This window comes from Pyrgilauda ruficollis, unplaced genomic scaffold, assembly GCF_017590135.1.
Source record: "Pyrgilauda ruficollis isolate IOZ18807 unplaced genomic scaffold, ASM1759013v1 scaffold57, whole genome shotgun sequence".
In the NCBI taxonomy this organism is placed as follows: Eukaryota; Metazoa; Chordata; class Aves; order Passeriformes; family Passeridae; genus Pyrgilauda; species Pyrgilauda ruficollis.
In genome coordinates this window covers 734402-755238 of record NW_024527377.1, presented here as the reverse complement: position 1 = coordinate 755238, position 20837 = coordinate 734402, and the positions used below count along the sequence as shown (strand labels likewise).

At 40.5% G+C, this 20837-nt stretch overlaps 1 protein-coding gene across 2 annotated transcripts in view; it reads left to right on the top strand.

The window, feature by feature from the left end:
• FSTL4 (follistatin like 4) overlaps positions 1–20837 on the top strand; it is a 204392-nt gene that overhangs the window by 172696 nt on the left and 10859 nt on the right. The window contains exons 7-10 of one of the 2 annotated variants that reach the window (XM_041482058.1): positions 7073–7193; positions 13232–13393; positions 14416–14550; positions 16071–16097. In XM_041482058.1, the coding sequence (XP_041337992.1) occupies positions 7073–7193; positions 13232–13393; positions 14416–14550; positions 16071–16097 (445 nt within the window). The remainder of the gene's footprint in view (positions 1–7072; positions 7194–13231; positions 13394–14415; positions 14551–16070; positions 16098–20837) is intronic. The other variant, XM_041482057.1, reaches the window with a different exon arrangement.

Genomic DNA, 20837 nt, shown 5'->3' with positions numbered 1-20837 from the left:
ATGTACCTACTATTCATTTTCCTTGTCATGTTATCTCTGAGTGTCTCAGGATGTAAAACTCACCCATTTTTTTGTTATAATTACACAACTATCTAAAAAGTTCATGTCCATATTTTCAAGGCAAAAAATTTTTTGACTCAGCAGCATGTTGTGTTAAATTCTTTGAGCAGAAAAACGAGAAAAGATAAATTAATGCCCCATCAGGCTGTGTTTGCAATAGTATTCTAGCATTTGCTTAAGGCTGAATTTCTCTCCATGTAAATTACTAAAGTGATGTGTAAAACCAAGAACAAATAATATTAATGAAGCATAAGTTTTCAGCTTGTCTCTAGAAATGAATTATTAAAAGCATCAAAGAAAGTGATTTAAGGACCCATGATTAATTTAGTTTTTATTATTTTTGTATGAATCACTCATAAATCTATTGTAAAAAAGATCAGAGACATTTCATTAGGAAGGAGAAATCATTTCCAAAATGATAGCCATTGTTGTAGATTTTGCATAATAATAATCACATTAAATGCTTGGGTACATTTTGTTTTAAAATCCTGTAAACATTATCAGAGAGAGATTTCTAGGACACTGAGGATCAGGCAAGCTTTTTTAGTGTGAACTAGTTAATACTGGTTGCGTTGGTGGTGATTGTGAGATCAGGATGGGGTTTTTCTTCATCTGGAAGTGTTCAAGGCCAGGTTGAGTGGGGCTTGGAGCAACCTGGTACAGTAGAAGGTGTCTCTGCCCATGGCAGGAGATTGGGCAAGATGAGCTTTAAGGTCCCTTCCAACCCAAACCATTCAGGGGTTCTAGTGGAAAACTGGTGACACCAGCAAGCCCCTTTGCCAGCACTGGTTTGGTCAGTAGGCACTGAAACCACATGGAGAAGGTCTCCAGCTTCCCTGGGCTTGGGAAAGGCTGGAATGGAAGGGGTTAAAAATGAATTATTATTATTATTATTATTATTATTATTATTATTATTGTTGTTGTTGTTGTTTTTGTTGTTGTTATTGTTGTTATTATTGTTGTTGTTATTATTGTTATTGTTATTAGGAGGAGGAGGAGTGATAATAATATTTGGAAAACAAATCTCATGAGAGCAAAACACTCAGGGAACTTCATTCCCTCTGCCATTATTTCTTTTTATTTCTTTTAAACCATCATGGTGGGAGGGTGTTGACTATCTTTAGGGCTTCCCTCCTGCCCAGTATTTATTAGGAGCAGTCAGCATCTAGCTTGGATGGATTTAAATCACTGTTTGTGTGTAAATGGCTTGAGCAAGGGAGTGTGTGACCCATAGTGCCATACTGTGGGGTGACTGGTGCCAGTGTGCCCTCCCTGAGAGCTGGGGATGTGGGGAATCTCTGCCTTCATGTCAGTGGGATTGATTTTTCTGTTTCTTCTTACTGTTTATGGTTTGAAGTCAACTTTAGGTAAGATGAGCTTTAAGGTCCCTTCCAACCCAAACCATTCAGGGGTTCTAGTGGAAAACTGGTGACACCAGCAAGCCCCTTTGCCAGCACTGGTTTGGTCAGTAGGCACTGAAACCACATGGAGAAGGTCTTCAGCTTCCCTGGGCTTGGGAAAGGCTGGAATGGAAGGGGTTAAAAATGAATTATTATTATTATTATTATTATTATTATTATTATTATTGTTGTTGTTGTTGTTTTTGTTGTTGTTATTGTTGTTATTATTGTTGTTGTTATTATTGTTATTGTTATTAGGAGGAGGAGGAGTGATAATAATATTTGGAAAACAAATCTCATGAGAGCAAAACACTCAGGGAACTTCATTCCCTCTGCCATTATTTCTTTTTATTTCTTTTAAACCATCATGGTGGGAGGGTGTTGACTATCTTTAGGGCTTCCCTCCTGCCCAGTATTTATTAGGAGCAGTCAGCATCTAGCTTGGATGGATTTAAATCACTGTTTGTGTGTAAATGGCTTGAGCAAGGGAGTGTGTGACCCATAGTGCCATACTGTGGGGTGACTGGTGCCAGTGTGCCCTCCCTGAGAGCTGGGGATGTGGGGAATCTCTGCCTTCATGTCAGTGGGATTGATTTTTCTGTTTCTTCTTACTGTTTATGGTTTGAAGTCAACTTTAGGTTTTTTTCTCAAGCATCTGGAAGTTAACTAAAACTTAAAATAAATAAGTGTCTGTGCTCATTACTCTTCAAACTTCCTGAAAACCAAGAAACTTCGACAAAAAATTTAAAGGGTTTAAAATGTTGGAGCAACCCTAAGGCATGTCAGAAAGCTTCATGAAAATGCATCTGAAACAGGCAAAAGGTGGGTGGCAGTGCCCTGCACCCTGTGGCATCACAGCCAGCTCAGCATCCAGGGTTAATGTGGCTCCTCCCTGCCAGCTCCTTCCTGAGTGTCAGAGCAGGAGATTTGTGGTGTTACAATCACAGGCTGGAATTCACTTGAGACAGAATGTGAACAAGATTTACAAGTAATATGCAATGTTTTACACATCTCTGAGCACGGTGTCCCTGAACCGTGGCAGAGTGCATGACCAGGGAATGCATTAGAATGGGAATGGGATAAATAAATATGAAAAATCTGTGTTTGGAAAGACCAATGCCTCGGGTAATCAGTAGTGATGGAAAGGAAAGGAAATACTGTACCAACAAAAATGTATATATCCATTTTCTAGGATCTGCGTTGTTATTTTTTTAGAGCAACTTTTTTTTTTTAATATTGTATAGATTACCAAGCTGTTATCAATGTAAAATTCAGGGTGATGCATTTTTTTAAATCTTAAAAAGTTAAAACATATTCTGAGGTCATTTAATCAATCATTTGGTTGAAGGGTAAATGCAAGACATGAGCTCATGAAGGACAGAGAACTTTTATTTGAAAAACGGAGAAAAAAGGTGATACAAACAGAGAAGTCAATTTATCAGCTGCCACTAGTTGACTTTATCAATTATGAGAAATTATAAGCATAGCTTTCTGAATTTTTTTATTCAAAAAATTACTTTATAATGAAATGCGTAAGGTAGAGATGATGAACACCCTGCCCTTATCTGGCTGCTTTGATGCAGGGCTTATGATTCTGTGGAGTGAGATGGGTATTTCCTCTAGTTTCTCACTTCTCTTTCTTCCTCTTCACAAAAAAATGGTGAGATACCCCATCCCCGAGCACCCACATCCATTCCAGAGACAGCCCATCCCAGGAAGTGTTCAAGGCCAGGATGGACAGGGCTTGGAGCAACCTGGGCTGGTGAAAGGTGTCCCTGCCCATGGCAGGGGGGGTTGGACCATATGGGCTTACAGGTTCCTTCCAACCAAAACCTTTCCATGATTCCATGATAATTCGCCTTCCGTGGCAAATGAGGAAAACCAAAGTCCCAGAAGTTGCTGGTTTTGCCTTTCTGCTAATTGCCTGTTCTTCTTCATGGAATCGTACATTTAAATGTCTTTTCACTTCACTGTGGGGCATTACTGGGGTCAAGTGGGGCAGCAACAGCTCCCTGGGCTGTTGTGTGTGCAGCACTTGCTGAGCTTCCCAGAGAGCCCCAAAATACTGTTTTAAAACTGGGGATATATTTGTGGAGAGAAGAATTATGCTGCATCAGTTTTATAGATGTTTTTGTTCTGCTCTGTCTGCTTTCAGTCTTGTGGTGGCTTGGAGAACTGGCTTAACAAGCAAAAGCCATCTAAACTGAGTCAAAATATGTGAAAATATTTCCTCTGCTTTTTCCCGTGGTGAATTACTCCCATTCCCTCTGCCCACGCCATGCACATGGCAGCAGAGCGGAGAGCAGCTCAGCGGCTGTCAGTGCTCACTCACACCCTGTTAGCACAGGGCAGTGGCCTGTGAGCAGCCCCTCTGAGCTCCCAGAGGCAGTGCACCACGGAGGGGGACGTGGGACACATCCCAAACACGTCTCACAGCTTCCAACTGCAACACAGCTCTCCTGACTGCAAGATGTGGAGTTAGAGGCTATTAAGGAATCAAAGACTCATCATTTCTTAATGCTCCAGGGCTTGGGTTTTTACAGCACTTCCAAATACACCCTTATGAAATACACAAAGAAAGTGCTTGTGCATAAGAATGCATCCATAGATATAAAATGTAACAGTGCAATCCTAATGTACTAACTATGTCCACAGGGAAACACGAGGAGAAAACCGTGAGCTGCAATAAACACACAGAAAGTCATCAATTAGTTAGAGAATTCAGTCTACTTTTTGCAGCAACAAAAGGTTCAGTGTTAAAACATTTAATGCCACAATCTCTTTTTCCTTCCCACTCCCAAACACTTTCAATTCTTAATAATTTGGTAGTTATATATGAACTTATTGTGCGAGCAGGTTCTAATACAGGGGTGATAATTCCTTTCTATGCCTGACATGGGGACATGGTGCTGACCTAAATCATCTTTGATAACTTTCTTTAAACACCAGAAGTCAGAAAATAAATTTTAAAAGTCACAAACTGTGCTTTTACCAATATAAGCGTCTCTTTTCAAGAAAAACACATTTGGAAAGGAAGTTAATAACACAATAGTGTTGCACTGTTCAGTTGTGCAAGGGTTTTTTGCTTATATTAATTAATACATTTGTATGCACTGGAAAAAAACAGATCACCCTTAAAAAGACAATTACAGAGCACAAACCAAGCATTCAGAATATTTTTCTGTGATATTTTAAAGGCAGTAACATACTTAAATAAAGAAGATTATATTGTCCTGTTTTTCCACAACTCCTTAGTCCAAATTATTCTATTAAAGTAGCCATCCTGCTTTTATTAATCTGAACTCAATTTTAGTTTCTTTTAACTTACAAAAACTGTTATTAAGTCCCCTCCAGTGCAAGAATATTCTGTATCTCATGCAAATACCATTTGAACAGGGTTGGTGTCTTTTCCATTAGCAGGTACTCATGCATCTTTGCTTTCCATCAGGAAAGATCTAACTGACCAAAAAACAGGCAAATGCTTGAAATGAGGATTTTTGAGTACATGTTTGTAATAATGTTTTGGAAAACTTAACCAGCTTATCCCATAGCATAGATGCCTGACACCAAGGTGACAATAATATCTGAGGTGCTTTTGATTATAGATAATGGATTTCAGATAATCTATGGATTTACTCCGATTCTTTATAATTGTTCATACATTTGCCCATTGGAGCAGTACAGCCAGGCCAGTAGAACCAGGTCATGATTGTGGGCATGTCTGTGCCCTCTCAGGTGAAGATCTGTGCTTTGGGAAGGGTTGTGTCCTGCCAGTAAACTCCTGATTTCTCAGTGCTCAGTGCTGCCTTAAAACATGTCTAAAAACTAGGTAAGCTCTCAGAATTCTCTCCCCCCCACCAGTGATGACCTGCCACTGAGAGGTGAGGCATGAATATGCTTCTTAGTGCCAGACAGAAGATTTTGGAGAAGATTCATGAGCTGACAGAAGTAGTGCCAGATCAATCCATACTGCAGGAGACGGGCTATTTTGTACTTCTCTTGAAGGGTGCCAGCTGGCATTGCACGTCTGCTGCAGAATCACAGCTTCCTTCAAAAAATGTTCAAAGTGTGGTGTCTGGAAAGGAAGGTTCAAACTGCAAAGCACATGCACCCTGAAGAGGCAGGAAATGTGAGATGTAAGGAGCCCCAAAAGGTTTGGGTTCAGAAGTCAGCCCGTGTGCTGATCAAACAGCTCCTGCCTGTGATCTCTGGGTCCTGGGCAGGGGTTGGCAGCAGCAGGTGGCTGTGGATGGTTCCTTACAGCACTGGAGCTGCCGTGGGTGCAGCAGGGAAGGAGCAGTGTCAGAGCTTCTGTGTGTGGATTCCCTTCCTCCAACACAGAAAAACCAGGACCCAGGTTCTTGACTCCAAGCCAGCAGATCAAAGTGATGTTCCTGTTTAATCTGTCCCCGCTGGTGGGTTCTGCCATGGCAGAGGAGGAATGAGCTGTCCCCTCCTCACTGCACACACTGCTGCGTGTCCCAGACACGGGGGTGGCAGCAGGCAGGACCCCTGGAGGGGCTTCCCCTGCACACCCCAGGCTGCCTTCCAGCTGCTCCTTGGAGCTTTGAAAACAAGTCCTTGTGTTTTCATAAGCAGAACCACTCTCCAACATTCACCTTGCTGTACTGGGTTTGTGCCACCCTGACTCAAAGTTGAATTTTCCCATAATATTGCAGTGAAATTACTTAAAGAGTTCAATGTAGCATACTTCACATTTGAGGATGATTACAGAAAAATCTTTCTTTCAGCTCATGAACTGTTTTAAAATGTGTCCTCCTCCATTTGCGTAGAAACGCAAACACTCTGAAGCTGCAGAGGGTCTGAAGGTTGGTGGAGTAGCAAGAGAAGCTGCTTCATTTAGCCATCACTGCTGTGGTTCTCTTACCTACAGTTTGGTAAATAAACATGGAAATTAACAAATAAATAATGAATTGAAATAAATTCCTGAGTAGCGTGCTTGTACAACTTATTTAAGTGCCAAAAATGTGTGTAATAACTCAATCCTTCCCATCTGTAATCAAAAATTGAAACAATGCAAGAGCAGGTCTAGAAAGATGAAGGGGATGAAGAAAGATACTTGTTAAACAGTTACAGAACTAAACAGGTATGTTTGAGAAAAGGCTTTTTGTCTTCTTCCTTGTCTCCTGCCTAGGATGTTGTCTGAGATAAGTGACAAAGAGCTTTAGTTCTTTTTCATCAAGTCTCAAGGCTGCAGTGCATTTTCTAAGAACCAGCAGAGATAAAGGAAACCTTAACCCACCCAAATGTTAGCATTTTGTGCATCTGAGGTTAACAGGTAGATATTAAATTCCCCCATAAATTAAACAGCTGGAAATGGCCATCTTTTTTATGTGCAAAAAGCACCTTGTTAGCAACAAGCACAAAAGTTCATATTCTCAGATGAGTCACTTTACCTTTCTCTTAAATCGCTGCTCATTTTCTCCCTGCGTGTTGATTTATGAACTTTATAGCCTACTGTTCAAAATTCAAGCTGTGCCCCCAGGCTGCATTGCTATCAAAACCTCTGAACAGGTAGTATCCATTCATGTAGTGCTTAAAATATTGTTACTAAATAATAAGGCACCTTTCCTGTCTTTTGTTCCATTCAGGATTTTGGAGAAGATGATTCCCTCTACATCACCAAGGTAACAACTATTCACATGGGCAATTACACCTGTCATGCCTACGGCTATGAAGAGCTGTATCAGACCCACATCCTTCAGGTGAATGGTTAGTAAATGGTATATATGACATTCCATGAAAACATTCTGTAAGAAAAGTTGTGTGTTAACCTCATTCACACAGAGATCTGTAAAGCCACAGCCCAAATTATCTGTGCATGAGAGCAAATGCAGCTTGGGGTTTGCTCACTGGCACTGTCACACAAGCAGTCAAAAATAAAAGTATCAAGGGGAGATGTGTATAATTACCTGAGCTTCAGGAGGTATCTTCACCATTAAACAAGCTGTCAGTGACATTTTCATAGAGTTAAGAGCAGCGTTTCCAAGCATCTCTTCAAGTAATTACTACTTTTGTCAACAGAAGTGTTGCCTCAATAATTTCTTCTTCCAGAAAATAGTTTCTGTTGCATGAAATAGCCCAGGATATTTAAATAAATACAACAGTGTTTCCAAAACCAGCTAACCTCCAGCTATATATCCAGGTTATTACCTGGTTGTACTGAGCTTGGTTTGCTGAGGGCTGTTTACCCTGGCTCACTGGATTGCAAAATGAGGGCAAATCATTTTACAGGTGAGAGAATCACACAATCCAGCATTCTCATGCACCTCCATCCCCTGGACTACATTTGTGCCTGGTGGAACTGATATTCAGGTGCTCACTATCTATCTCCTGACCTCAGACTCACTCAGTCAGATTTAGTTTAAAATTACATTAGATTAAGCCAGCGTTTCATCAGGGGACCAGCCCACAGAGTATCCACCTCCACAGCAGCAACCAGCATTCTCCAACTTCCAACCCTTTTCACGTGTGCTGATGATGCCCAGCAGTGTCTCCAGAGCAGGGGACAGAGTCACCATTACTAACTATGGGTACATTCTGGTATGAAATGGGGTGTACACTATGGGATGTACTCTGGTATGAAAGTATTTATTTTTAAGAAAAAATCAGTAACTTTATTTCAGGGTATATATATTATAAGGAAAACTAGTATTTATTCCTTTCTCTAGGTGTGTGTTGACCTGCACAAAGGAGAGCTTTCCTCTGGTGAGAGCAGGTCACAGAGGTGACGGAGCTGACCTGCTCTCACTACTGACACAGAGGTCAGTAGTGAGAGGAGAAACAGTAAAGAGGGATACTTGTGCTTCTTAAGAAGAGCCATGGTGGTTTTGTTTTGAGATTTTGTTTTGACTTCAGCCCAGGTTTGCTGGACATATGTAAGTGCTCCCCCCACCACACGAGTACCTGGATGTGAGCACAAAGCATCTGGTTGATCTGAATGAAAGCTGACTTGATGTCTCTACATAATAATTTGTCATCTTTTGAGAAAGTAAACTGTAAATCTCAGGAATGTGGATAACTAAGTCATGTATGCTGCAGCTGAGAAAATAGGTTTCCTTCCTCAAAGTGCTGTTTGTGTGATGGATGGCAGTTGAAAGAAAAGCCAGCTAACAACTTAATCCCATGTCTATTATGTGATGTATTATGAGGCCTGAATGGAGTTTAGTTGGCAGACAACAATGTAGACTTTATCAGCACTGAGAATAGAAGGCCCAAAGGCATTGAAACTTAAACCAGAATGAGAGGAAAGCTGGATGGAGTGTGGGGAGGGGGTGATCTGTTCCATACTCACGCTTGCCACTTAGATTTAACTTGTTATTGAAAGATCACATTTTCTTTTTAAGTGGAAGTTTCATACCATAGCTGCATGGGGGCTTTCTTACCAAAAGAAGAATGCTGTTATACAAAAAACACTATCTGTGTGGGCTTTTTAATATGCTATATAGTCACTAAATACAGAATAAAAAGCCTTGCATTCTGATATCAACTCAGGCTTGCTGGAAAACACTGCAGGGTCTGGGAATCTTTGCTTCACAGCATCTGATATTCCCATGTGAGCCATTAGGCTTTGCAAAGCTGGGTTTTTGCAATCCTTGATGTGGCTGCCCACATCAGTATATTCCCTCCTGTTCTGCCTGTGTCACAGTTTCCTCCAGCAGTTGATGCAGGGGTGACAGCCCTGATGGCAGGATAGCATTGTTTGCCTTAAAATGCATTGGAGGGTTCCCAAGGCAGAGCCTTTCACAGGGAAACCTCAGTTTTAGTAACTTAAAGGACAAATTGAGGAATTTTTCTTGACGGGAGTAGAGGGAAGAAACTGAGCCAAACTGAATTGAGTGAAGATGCTGAGAATCTAAGTGTAGTTGATGGGCTCTGTTCAGCACTGGGACTTGTCTCTGTCTGTCTGTATCAAACTAAAAACTCCATCTTCAGCTTGGAAGGGTTTTTGTTGCTTTCTTGTGTTGGACTTAAATGGTAAGAGAATGTGACAGAAGCAAATCAGCCAGAACTTGGGTGTATCTGCTCGCCTGTCTCCTCTAGGGAGGCACTGATCTACTTTCAACATCAAAAGCATGGGTGCTTTTTATTTCGTGAAAATTATCAGAATTTTTCTTTTCACATCTCCCAAGTTTGTCTGTTGAGAGAGAATAGAGAAAGAAGATCCAGCTGGAAAATAAAAGGATTTATCCCCCACCCTTCCCAAGCCCGCTGTGTCTCTACAGGCAGGTTCTAATTTTTAGGCTGTTTTTCAGTTAATTCAGTGTTTTCAAAGCTGCAGTAGTTCTTGTGGCATCCTTGGGTCCTTTCCCCTACCACCTGGGCCCTGTCTTACTGTTCCCACTAAGACACATCAGTGAGCTCACAAAAGAATCTGATCTTAGTTACATGTACTCTCTTCCTCTGCTTTTATTCAACATATTAGATGCGCCTTAACTTATTTTTATCTTTGCCTCTTTTTAGAACATTAAGCTAGATTCTTACATTGATTAGGTAATATAGAAAATAAGGAAATACAAGCTTAAATAGAAAGTTTGCAGCCCAATTTTGACAACATTAAACGTTTCTGAGATTTCGTGCTCTACTGTTGCTCAACTGCTGAATGTTGTGCAGTGTTTCCCTTTGTGTCAGATGGTTCAGGATATCCCAAATAACATGGGTAGATTCAGGTGCTTATTTTGACAAGCAGAGGCAGAAAATGTGAAGGTCACCAGGTGAATGCCCCAACCTGCTGGCTCACATCTGGGCATGAAGCACGAAGCACATGTGAAATGCAGCCTGTTTGATGGGAGAGGTTTGATGGAGCTCATCAGTCTTAGGATTCACAGTTACTAGTAAAATTTAAGTCAGTGTATTTATGCAGCTTGCCCTTAAGATCTTTGGATGAAAAGAAACTGCTGAAAGGCAATGTTTAAATGGTTTAAGAATGAAAAGTCCGTCTTGCATTCTGGTATCTTTGATCAGGAGGAGCCAAGAACAGTCAGAAAATTTTGTTTTCTCCCACGTATGGATATTGCTTGGGAAATGTGTACACTAACTGTAGGGAGGAAGCAATTTAGCACTTTCAGAAGGAAAAAAGAGGTCCTGAGGATAAAGAATCTCATAAAATAGTAATCAACTATGAAAATTGATAGTTGCCAAATCAAGAGACTGCTGAGTGTAGGGCATCATTTTCCTTGATCCTTGCACTCAGCAAAACATCAGCATAAATCAGAATATTGTATTCTTTGAAAACAATTTTTAAAAAGCCATTTGATCCTCAGCCCAATTATAAGGTTCCAATAGGACAAATTTTCCAGTGAAAATTTGTGAAAGAGAGATGTTACAAACATGGATATTTCATTAATGTGGCTTTTCAGCAGAAAAATAAAATGCTACAAACTCCTTTCAAATCATAAATGGAAAGAGTAAAACATCTCAAGTAAATGATTAATCTGTTAATTATTGCTACACCCTGGAGTATAGAGCTCCTACAGCAGCAATGGATGTCTTTGGGCCTTGGTGCCACCATCTGTGCTCATCGTGTGCTTTATCACCTGAGCTGTTTTATGGTAATGAATTGGTCTGCTCACCAGTGAGGTGCTGCTCAGTATGCAGCAGTAGGCAATCTACCCAATCTCCTGCTTGTTTCAATGCCTCTTTCTTCCTACTTTGCTTAAGATAATGGCATTTTTATATTGCCCTTGGCTGCAGACACAGTAATGGTTAGCAATGATATATATTCACCAAGGGAAAAAGCAAAGGGTAATCCATATATCCCAACGTCTGGAACTGAAATCTTTGCAAGTTTAATGTGCATACCTGGAATGTATTAATTTGTAGCAAGGACAATAAAAATATATTCTGCAGTTTGCTGTTATCACAAGGCATTTGCATGCAATAATTTACCTGTGCAGTGAATTATGTAAGACAAGGGAGAAGAAATAAAAAGTTTAAAAATAGAAGGAGAGGGAAAATGATAAGAGAGAAGAAGTGGAGGTGAAGCACATATTCTTTGTAGGTGAAAACAAACAGTTTCCTTATTAATCACTCTTGAAAAGATACCTTGCTATAATTTTAAGTGAATTTTCATGCAGAGCATTGTTCAATGTCTAGGACCTGTGAGCTATCTTTGGCAGTATAAATCTATTGTGTTTGTAGCCCTCCAGGTAAAATAGGTGGATTATTCATGTGCAGACTATCAAGGTGTGAGGCAAAAATGTGAGAGATGAAAGTACAGTGTGTTTGGTGAAGGGGTTCCCTGATTCTGGGGAGCTGATGGCTGTGGCCAGCCTGGGAAGTGCTGCCCAGATGAGCAGGAAAGCCTAAAGCAAACAATATTAAGGAACTAACAACCCACAGTGGTTTTGAGAGCATTAAATAGGTGATGGCTGGGATGGGCTCTGTCTGTGAGAGCTGGCAGGTGAGAAGACACTTGGCTTGCAGTGAAATTTCTCTGGTGCCTTTGGCCATGTGAGATCTCAGCCAAGTCAGTTGATTTCAGGATTTGAGAATCAGACCTTCTTGAATATTGTAAATCTTTTTCATCTTTATTTGTAGGAGGCACACTGTCTTTCAGCTGTTACTCTAAATAAATAATGTTTGCCTTCAATGGACCTCACTTACTAGATCATTTCATTCAAAAAATGTTACTAGTAGCATCCTATCCAGGCTGGACACATCCATATTGCACTCTGGCCATGATTTTACAAAACTGTACAACTTTCAGCAGCTACATCCTGAATCCCAAAATCTCCTAATCTGATAGAAAAGCTGACTGCTTCATTGTGAAACACAAATACCATTGGCCATGTATGAGACATCCTCATATTTCCTTTTATTTTTCCCTCAAGATGAAAGAATCTCACTGGTATCTATCACTGATGTTGCAATATTGCATTTTTTTTTTGAAGTGTGTAAGTAAATTGTTAAGAGTTAATGGGTGGTATTAAGCCTTGTTGGTTTGAGCAGTGAAGGAAAGATGATTGAAAATCAATGAACATCTCTGAAATTGTAATATAATTAGTAGTTCTGCCAGTGGAGTATATTAAATAGTTGAGGAGTGCCTTCGTGAACAAGGTAGGTCATGTTTTAAAAACCTCTCAGTGAAAAGAAGTAATTGATAAACACTTTATTTGTTCAGAATAAGAGACAGTGAATACACAGTCCACTTCCTGATGGATATTTAATTGAGTACTGAAGATTAAGTTATTTTTCATAGGCAAGAACTCAATTTCCCTCTTAGATTCAGTGAAGATCTGAACTTTATACTTTAATTTTTAAATATAAAGTGAGTACCCACATTAGGTTTTAATCCAACTATTAAGTTCAGTTAGTCACTCAATGAAAGCAAGAACAGTCTAAATACAGAACTGGACTGCAAGATTGCTCCCTGTTATAGAGTCATAGGATCACAGTCTGGTTTAGGATGGAAGGGATCTTAGACACCATCTCATTCCAACCCCCTGCCATGGCCAGGGACACCTTCCACTACACCAGGTTGCTCCAAGCCCCATCCAGCCAGGCCTTGAACATTTCCAGGGATGGGGGCATCCTCAGCTTCTGATATGCCAATTCTTGGAAAAGTATTATTTTCTATTTTCTGCCCCCGAAGTCAAGCTGTAGAGAAATCATTCTTGTAGCTTGCACTGACAGCCAGACCAAGCTTGTCTCCGTGGTTCTCAGCTCAGAGCCCCTCGTGGCTCTGCAGGACAGCAGCGGCTCTGGAGCCCCAGCACAGTCTCAAGTCCCCAATTCCTTGCTTCCCGCAGTGCCTCCGGTGATCCGCGTCTACCCCGAAACGCAGGCGCAGGAGCCGGGCGTGTCAGCAAGCCTGAAATGTCACGCTGAAGGCATCCCTAATCCCCGAATTACCTGGCTAAAGAACGGCATTGATATCATGCCAAAACTATCCAAACAACTATCGCTCCTCGGTAAGAACAGAATTTTGATTAATTAAAGTATTGTAGACAGGGATTAAGGAGGATTATTTTGCACTTTAAAGCAGAAGTTCTTGTACTTTGCTAAGCCACAGTTGTTGGAAATCGTGTTATAAAACCCCTGTTCTTTCTTTTTATCTCTTTCTCCTGTGAATTTCCTGGGAAATACACTATTGATTGATGTAAGTGGTAATTGCATTCTGTTCAAAGACAGCCTGCCTGTTTCTTCACTGCCTTGCTTCTTGTGTACAGCACAGTAGAAAAGAAATTCATTAAATTATCTGAAGAGAAATTCATTAAATTATTTGTTCACGTCTAAGCCCACACTGGATGCAAGTCAGCTGAGAATCAGTCTCCCACTCGGCCCTCCTGAAGGAATCAGGGTTTTAGCTCCTCTAGGTCCCTGTTCGAGTGAGGGTGCAACAGGCATGGCAAAAGACAAAAACGTTTATTTGCAATTTTCTGTGTAAAAATATTAACCTCATCCTCAACACATGCCCCAGTCTGGCTTTGGTAGATTATGCCCTTCAGCTTGTGTTGGTAGCACTGATATTGCTGCATGCATACAATATCTCAACACGTTCCAAAGGTTTTTGCCATTGGTCCCACTGCAGGAAGCAAAATGGTAGGAGGAACTACAGAGAGACCCCTTTAAACCAAAATTTTTTGGTGATCTGATTGAAAACAGTTTGTGAAACTGAAATTAATTTTTCTTCACTAGAGCCAAAGCACTTTTCTAACAAAAAGAAGAAATAAATGAAATGTAATTTATACTTTTGACTTGAGATTGTTCTTTGTTCTTTTGTGGTGTGGAGCGCGTGTGTGCTGGTGGAAAGGAGCAAGACACAGCTCCCATGAGAATCCCCAAAAACCTCCAGTCAAATGCGGGGAGACACAGTGGGGTGGAACCACCCTGCTGGGCCCTCACTGGGTGGCTGTGGCGATGGAAGACAATTAAGGCAGGGACAGCAATTAGCAGCAGTGAGGAGCACTGTTTATGAGCGTCTCTCTTGCAGCAAACGGAAGTGAACTTCATATCAGTAGTGTTCGCTATGAGGACACCGGTGCCTACACCTGCATTGCCAAAAATGAGGTGGGAGTGGACGAGGACATATCTTCCCTTTTCATCGAAGATTCAGCAAGAAAGACCCGTAAGCTCAATTTTCCATCCATTTCTTTCTTCAAATGGTGTTGGAATGTGATGGCATACATGTAATTTAATGTAGTATAATTTAGTTCAGGCTATTGCATGCAGTAAGTTGGATCTTACATAAGGTAGTGACAGTTCTGAATGCCCTTCGATCAGAGGATTGGACACTTTTTGGGGTAGGAATCATGCAGAGAAGGTAAAATCTTGTCCAGGAAGATGGTGTCTTTCATGTGCCAGAAGTATGCTGGGTGTGTGATGGGTAACAGCTTTACTGGAGTAACAAATTGGCAATAGTTTCAGTTATCAGGGAATCCAAAATGTAATATTTTGTCACATTCTATAAATCTCATTGATTTCTGTATAAGGCTTCTTTTGAATCCAGTTACCAGTCAAAATTCTTGAATATTTAGATGTCTGAAAAATGTTGTGATTAAATTATTTATTTTACCTGTTTTTACATCACTGACTGGCAAAATAGGTTTCCCTCAGCGTGAAGTTGTCTTCCACCTCAAAGACAAATACCCTCCCAGCTGCTCTTCCCACATCTCCCATAGGAGTGCAGCAGTGTTATCTCGACCACACTGACCCCAAAACAGAACTGCTGAAGGAGGTGATCACTTGTCCCAGCAGAAAAGCTCCCAGAGGCCTGATCTTTCCCAGTTCTGCCTTCTTAACTGCCTGGGAGATTACCTGGGTTTATGATGATACTAAAAGTCTAGGTGCAAATGGGATTTTTACTGCTTTCCTGGCTGCTAATATAGAGCAAGAATTGAAACAAAGTTACCCATAAATATGGGCTTTCAAGGAAAATCTTTGGAAAAGATAATCCTATTCCTCATTAACTAGATTTATGCACTCTTCTTAATATTGGTCATTTTCCCTTGAATACTTGAGCAAGGAAAATTACAGTATGTTGAGAAATAATTTGATCTATCTGGAACAGAAATTCAAATGCAGTTTCAAAGCTTATGTGAGTCCTGAAAGAATGCAGTTGCATGAAGTTCCAAGGGACAATGCAGCCCAGGGTGTAGCTGCTGTTGCTGCCAGTCTCAGCCTTCTTCTGAAAGGTGCTGGGGGACCTGGCAGTGCTGGTTAATGGTTGGACTCGATGATCTTAGAGGTTTTTTCCAACCTTAATGATTCTATAATTCCATGTTGTGTTTCCTCACTGAACCTGCACAGAAAAGCACAGGCTGTACCATACCTGCAGCTGCATTTGAAGGTAACAGCTCCTCTTTAGTAGGTCACTGATCTTTGCACAGCTGCCTTCATTTCAGGAAGGATTTTTACCATGTCAAAGTTTCTTAGTTGTCTCTAGAAGGAGCAAATGTGTTTAGAACTCTATGTCTTTCCTGGTGTTTTATGTGAATGAATGTTACAAAATTTTCACCAATTAAACAGTTCATGTAAACATGAGTATTTATTCAGTTACTTGATGCAATGAAAGTTTTGACATTGTTTTGTTGTTTTTTTTTCTTTTCCTGATTATTTTCTGGCTTTCCCAATATTCTGATGCTGCAGTTGCAAACATACTGTGGCGAGAGGAAGGTACTGCAGTAAAGTTCTTTTGTCGTAGTGATAATGTGCTTGTCTGCTTTAATAATTCCATGATGGGCCATTCTCCACTGACTTGCCACTAACCCTATCAACTTTCACAGTCACCAGATTAAGTACAGACCAGACTTTTAAAAGCTAAATTATTCAAATAAGAGACATCACTCTTGTACCTATAAGTTCTTGCATTTTCCCACTATGAAATAATAGATGACCATAAAATATATAAAAATATGAATTTTATATATACTGCCAGAAATGTGAGTAGCCTGAGGTTTTCAACCTGCATTAGCAATCACACAATCATCAGAAGTGCTCCCAAATTACCATAATTGAACAAGTAGGGCATAAATTCAATATACTGCATTTTTAAGCAAGCAATTCATGCTCTTCCTTTTCAGTAGCATATATTGATGTTTTCTAGGTGAGCAACAGAAATTGTGGTCTTGACTGTTAGGCAAAACAAAAATCCAAACCACAACAGGTTTTCTTCCCTCTGTCCTTTGAATCGATGCAGGGTAAAAGTTGCCCCATTTCTTCTTGTTTTAATTGGCAGTTAAGAGCTCTAGTTTGATCAAACTTACAATGTGCCCTTCACAAGGTCAACAACTGCGTATCTTGGAAGCCAAAGTAAAAAAAAAAAAAACCATCCTGAGCAACTAATTGACTCAAAGATATCATGGAGACCCTTAAAATCACCTCATTTTGTACATGCTTGTGCTGTCATAATTTCCAAAATACCCAGTAGGAAGCATCATGCAGCAGCCCAAGGAGCTCTCACACACGTTGTCCATCTGACTCTGTAGGTGTGGAGTCCAGGTGTGCAGAGGGGACCCTGTGACCTTGGACTCCTGGAGGGCTGTGAGCAGGACACACACTGCCTGGAGGGAGGTTCTGAGGTTGAAGTGCAGCTGAAAACCAATTCTTACATCTGCCAGCTGCTTATGAGGCAGCTGAGACCTTGGTGTCCTTCAGGCTGTGTGGGAAAGGTTGCTGTGCAGTGACAAGCTGCTCTCAGCCGTGTCCCCCTGCAAACACCCAGACCCCCTCACGCTGCTCCTCCAAGAAGGGCTTCAGGCTCACTCTGCTCTTGGAGGGTGCAAAGCCCCTGTGTAAGTAGAGCCTCCAGCTACTCCAAAACAAGCTGGCCTTCCAGCCCTCAGCAGGAAGCTTTCTGGGTAGCTTGGGCTTGGCACAATGGATTTTGGGGCAGAAGGAGGGTGCCAGGGCGTGGTGGCCGGGGCAGCCTGGGCCAGGTGTGCAAACACCTGGTGCACACTGTCAGTGCCCTGTTGGCCACAGACACACAGAGCAAATACACTAGTTTATTTCTAGAGTCCCTTCCAACCCAAGGCAAATGCTGCTCACTGGAGGTCAGAGAGGTGGCACAGTCCCCTGGGAGAGCTCCCCAGCACTTCTTTCTGAATACCCACCTGCAGGTTCCTGGGGTAGGGCTGTGAGGAGTCTTCACTGCTGACATTCCTGTAAATGGCATTATGGGCACTAAGAATTGCTATTTCCCTTCTGCTTGGAAATGAAATCTCTGATGCATCTCATCAGTCCAGCATCACCTGCACGATGCTCCATGGCTGTTTCTATAGTGTCCCTTATGCTCCTTTTTAAAGAAAGCAGCTGGATAATCCTACATATGTAGGATTACCAGATGTAGAAGTTGAGGAATATTTAAAGAACAGCTGAGAAGTTGGTTGCAGAAAGTCTTATTATAATTTTGCTAAATAAATGGACTTACTGCTTATCAACCTTGCACATTTTAAATGAAAGTATAAGCAATGTTGAGGCAAAACATGGCCAGTAAAGCAGATCTGCTGTTGATGTTCCTAAAGAATTCAGTATCAGTAAAGCAGGTTTATTACCTTGCTTCCGTTGTTCTGTAATATTTGATGGGCACATTCATTCTAGGATATACTTCAGCATGTGAAATCTTGGCACAAAGCTAGAAGAATGATTTTTTTTTTTTTACATTTTAATATATTCTTTCAGTTCCTTACTATGTGCAAGTGGCAATATTAACGAATGTATTGGTAGATTTGAGCTCATTTAAAATGATCACTACCTCATCCCCACAAGGTCTGGAGTAATTAAAACCTTGGGAAAATGCCTAAACGAAATATGGTGTAGAACAAACTTTTGCTGTAAGTCAAACTTTTAACACAAGTATTTGGTCATTTTAAAAGTCAGTCTGTCAGTTTGTTCTCGAAACCTTTCAGACCATGCACAAGCAATGCCTCAAGAAATGAGTGGACATAGGGCAACCAGCCAGTTAAACCTGGGGCTGGAAACACATGCAGTATTTACTCAGTGTACAAATAGTTTTTAATTTTGTCCAGAGAAAACCATGAGCAGTCCAAATGTAAAGCAGAGATTTTTTTTAATGACAGTGTTCATTTCTGTAGTGAGCATTGCTTACTTAATACCTGGAGAAAAGGAGAATTTTGTGCCAGCAGCCAATCAGCAGTTATGTGAGTGTATGCATTTAAAAAGCTGAAAGCCTTTTCATTACTAAATGTAAGTTCTAAAATATTTCCAGGTATTTAGATTAAGTTGAGGAAAACTATTTAAGAGGAGAGTGTTCCATGGTGAAAAATTTGCCCTTTGATCTCAAAGGAGGGATGTATAAATGTACACTCAGGGAGACACTGTATTTCTCAAATAAGCTCTTGTTGATATCAGATGTCCTCCCAATATTTTTTTGTTAGAGCCAACTTCATCTGGAGTGGATCAAATGAGAACTGTTATGTTTAGGAAACCCTCCCCATTCTTAATGGGTTTTTTTTTTTGTGTTAATGATATTTTGCTATACAGGTGAAGTATTTTGCCTTTCATAATGCCTTTAGGTTTTGAACCAGTTGTGTCATCTAACTTGAAACGTCCTCAATTCAAAAGGAAAAAAAAAATTTCAAGAAATCCTCATTAGTCCCCCAGTTCCCAATTTGGTACCTGCCTCACTACTATAAAAAACACAAAATAACTCATTGCCCACCTCTGTACTGAAATAATTCCCAATTTCCTGCCCCAAGGAGTTGCGTCAGTATAGTCAAAAATTGAGTCTGTTCTACTGATGTCCATGAGATTGTTTAGGATGTACCCCAACCAAGATTTGGCAAATGTTTCATAAGTCAGAATAAAACACCTAGTTTGTCTAGTAAAATCCTTCTTGGTCTAAATATCAGTATGAAGATCAATCTCTGGGGGAAAAAAGTGGTTTAATTTTAACAGACAAACTTTTTTAAAAGACAGTAACTGAATGCTCTCAGGAATTTGTAGTATATTTTAATCAGTCTGCAGAAAAACTTGGACTTATTTTACTGTAAAATAAGTAGTAGAACTTGCCAAGTCTCTGACTCTAAACCTGTTGAGGTAAAATTTTTAATCAAAGTATTTTTGTGGGTAATTAAAGTCTTCTTAAATACACCCTCATTGTAATAGGATCATCAGACAAAATCACGCTACTCTTGTGCATGAAAATAATAATAAGCATCTTCACAGTAGTCATAATTGATTGCCTGCCTGTTTTCACTTATTAGGATTAAAATCCTTTACCCATGAAATGTCGGCACTCATTCCAGGCCGGGGTCAAATTCTGCCCTCTGATGTGTTCATCAAATCCCACTAAGCAGGTGGGAGTTGTGTGGATGCTGGGAGCGCAGGTTTTGGCCCAAAGTGCCTGAATGAAATGTATTACCAATATACTTGGGGAAAAAACAACCCTTAGTCCATGAAATAACTCCCAATGGAGCGTTTTTCCTACGTGCATGATCCTGCCCTGTGTGATCACATTTGAGGATCACAGCTCTTGTACCCACCTGATGCCCTGACTGGGGGATTTCTGTGCTGTGGTTCAGAGACTCAACTTGAACCATCTCAGTACAGCAAACACCACATGCTGACACATTGTTCTCTAAAGCTACTTATTTGGCATTAAAAGAAGGGGGCTTAGCAACAAAAACACCCTTCTAGCCTTACTAAATACAACGTGTTTTACAAAATTTTCCAAAAACGCATTTGTCCAAATTATCCATATTTTTACTGTCAAATTTCCTGTGATGATTTAGATCTCAATCCTGCAGACAGTTAAGAAATGTGAGAAACTGTCTCTGTGAGCAGCACTTAGAGCTGCCACCACAGGACCAGCAAAGGGAATTTTTAACACTGAACACTGCTCAGAGCCATAGAATGGGGACTTTATTTCTCCATGGGAAAAATGAAATTAATTAGAAGATACAAATTATAGCATCACCATATTGTTGGCAGATAAGGTACACTATCAACACTGCTAGGGGTGACAGTGGTCATTGCAAACACTTACTGGTGGTGGTGTAAAAAATGGAATGATTGGATCTTTGAAACTAGAGTGTTTGAAAGGATCCTGAACATTTCTTAAAGATCTTGTCACTGCAATTCTATGTAGCATGACAGAAGTGATAAAACACAATCTCCTAATGGCAAAGCAATGACAATCAGCCAGTTTTCCAAATCGCCTGGAATGCCCTGGTTGGATAAATGAGTGCTAATGCAATGCTGAACTACTCCACATTTGTGAATTACGGTTTGCAAGATTTCAAAAATGTATTTATTTTGGTGGCTGTAGTTAGTTCTTTCAGATAGTTTAAGAAAATAGAGAATTCTATATATTTTCATTCATGGTGCAGATGCTAAACACTTCCATTTAACATCACAGTTACCAGCAGTCAAGTTGCCTGTAACAGGATGACC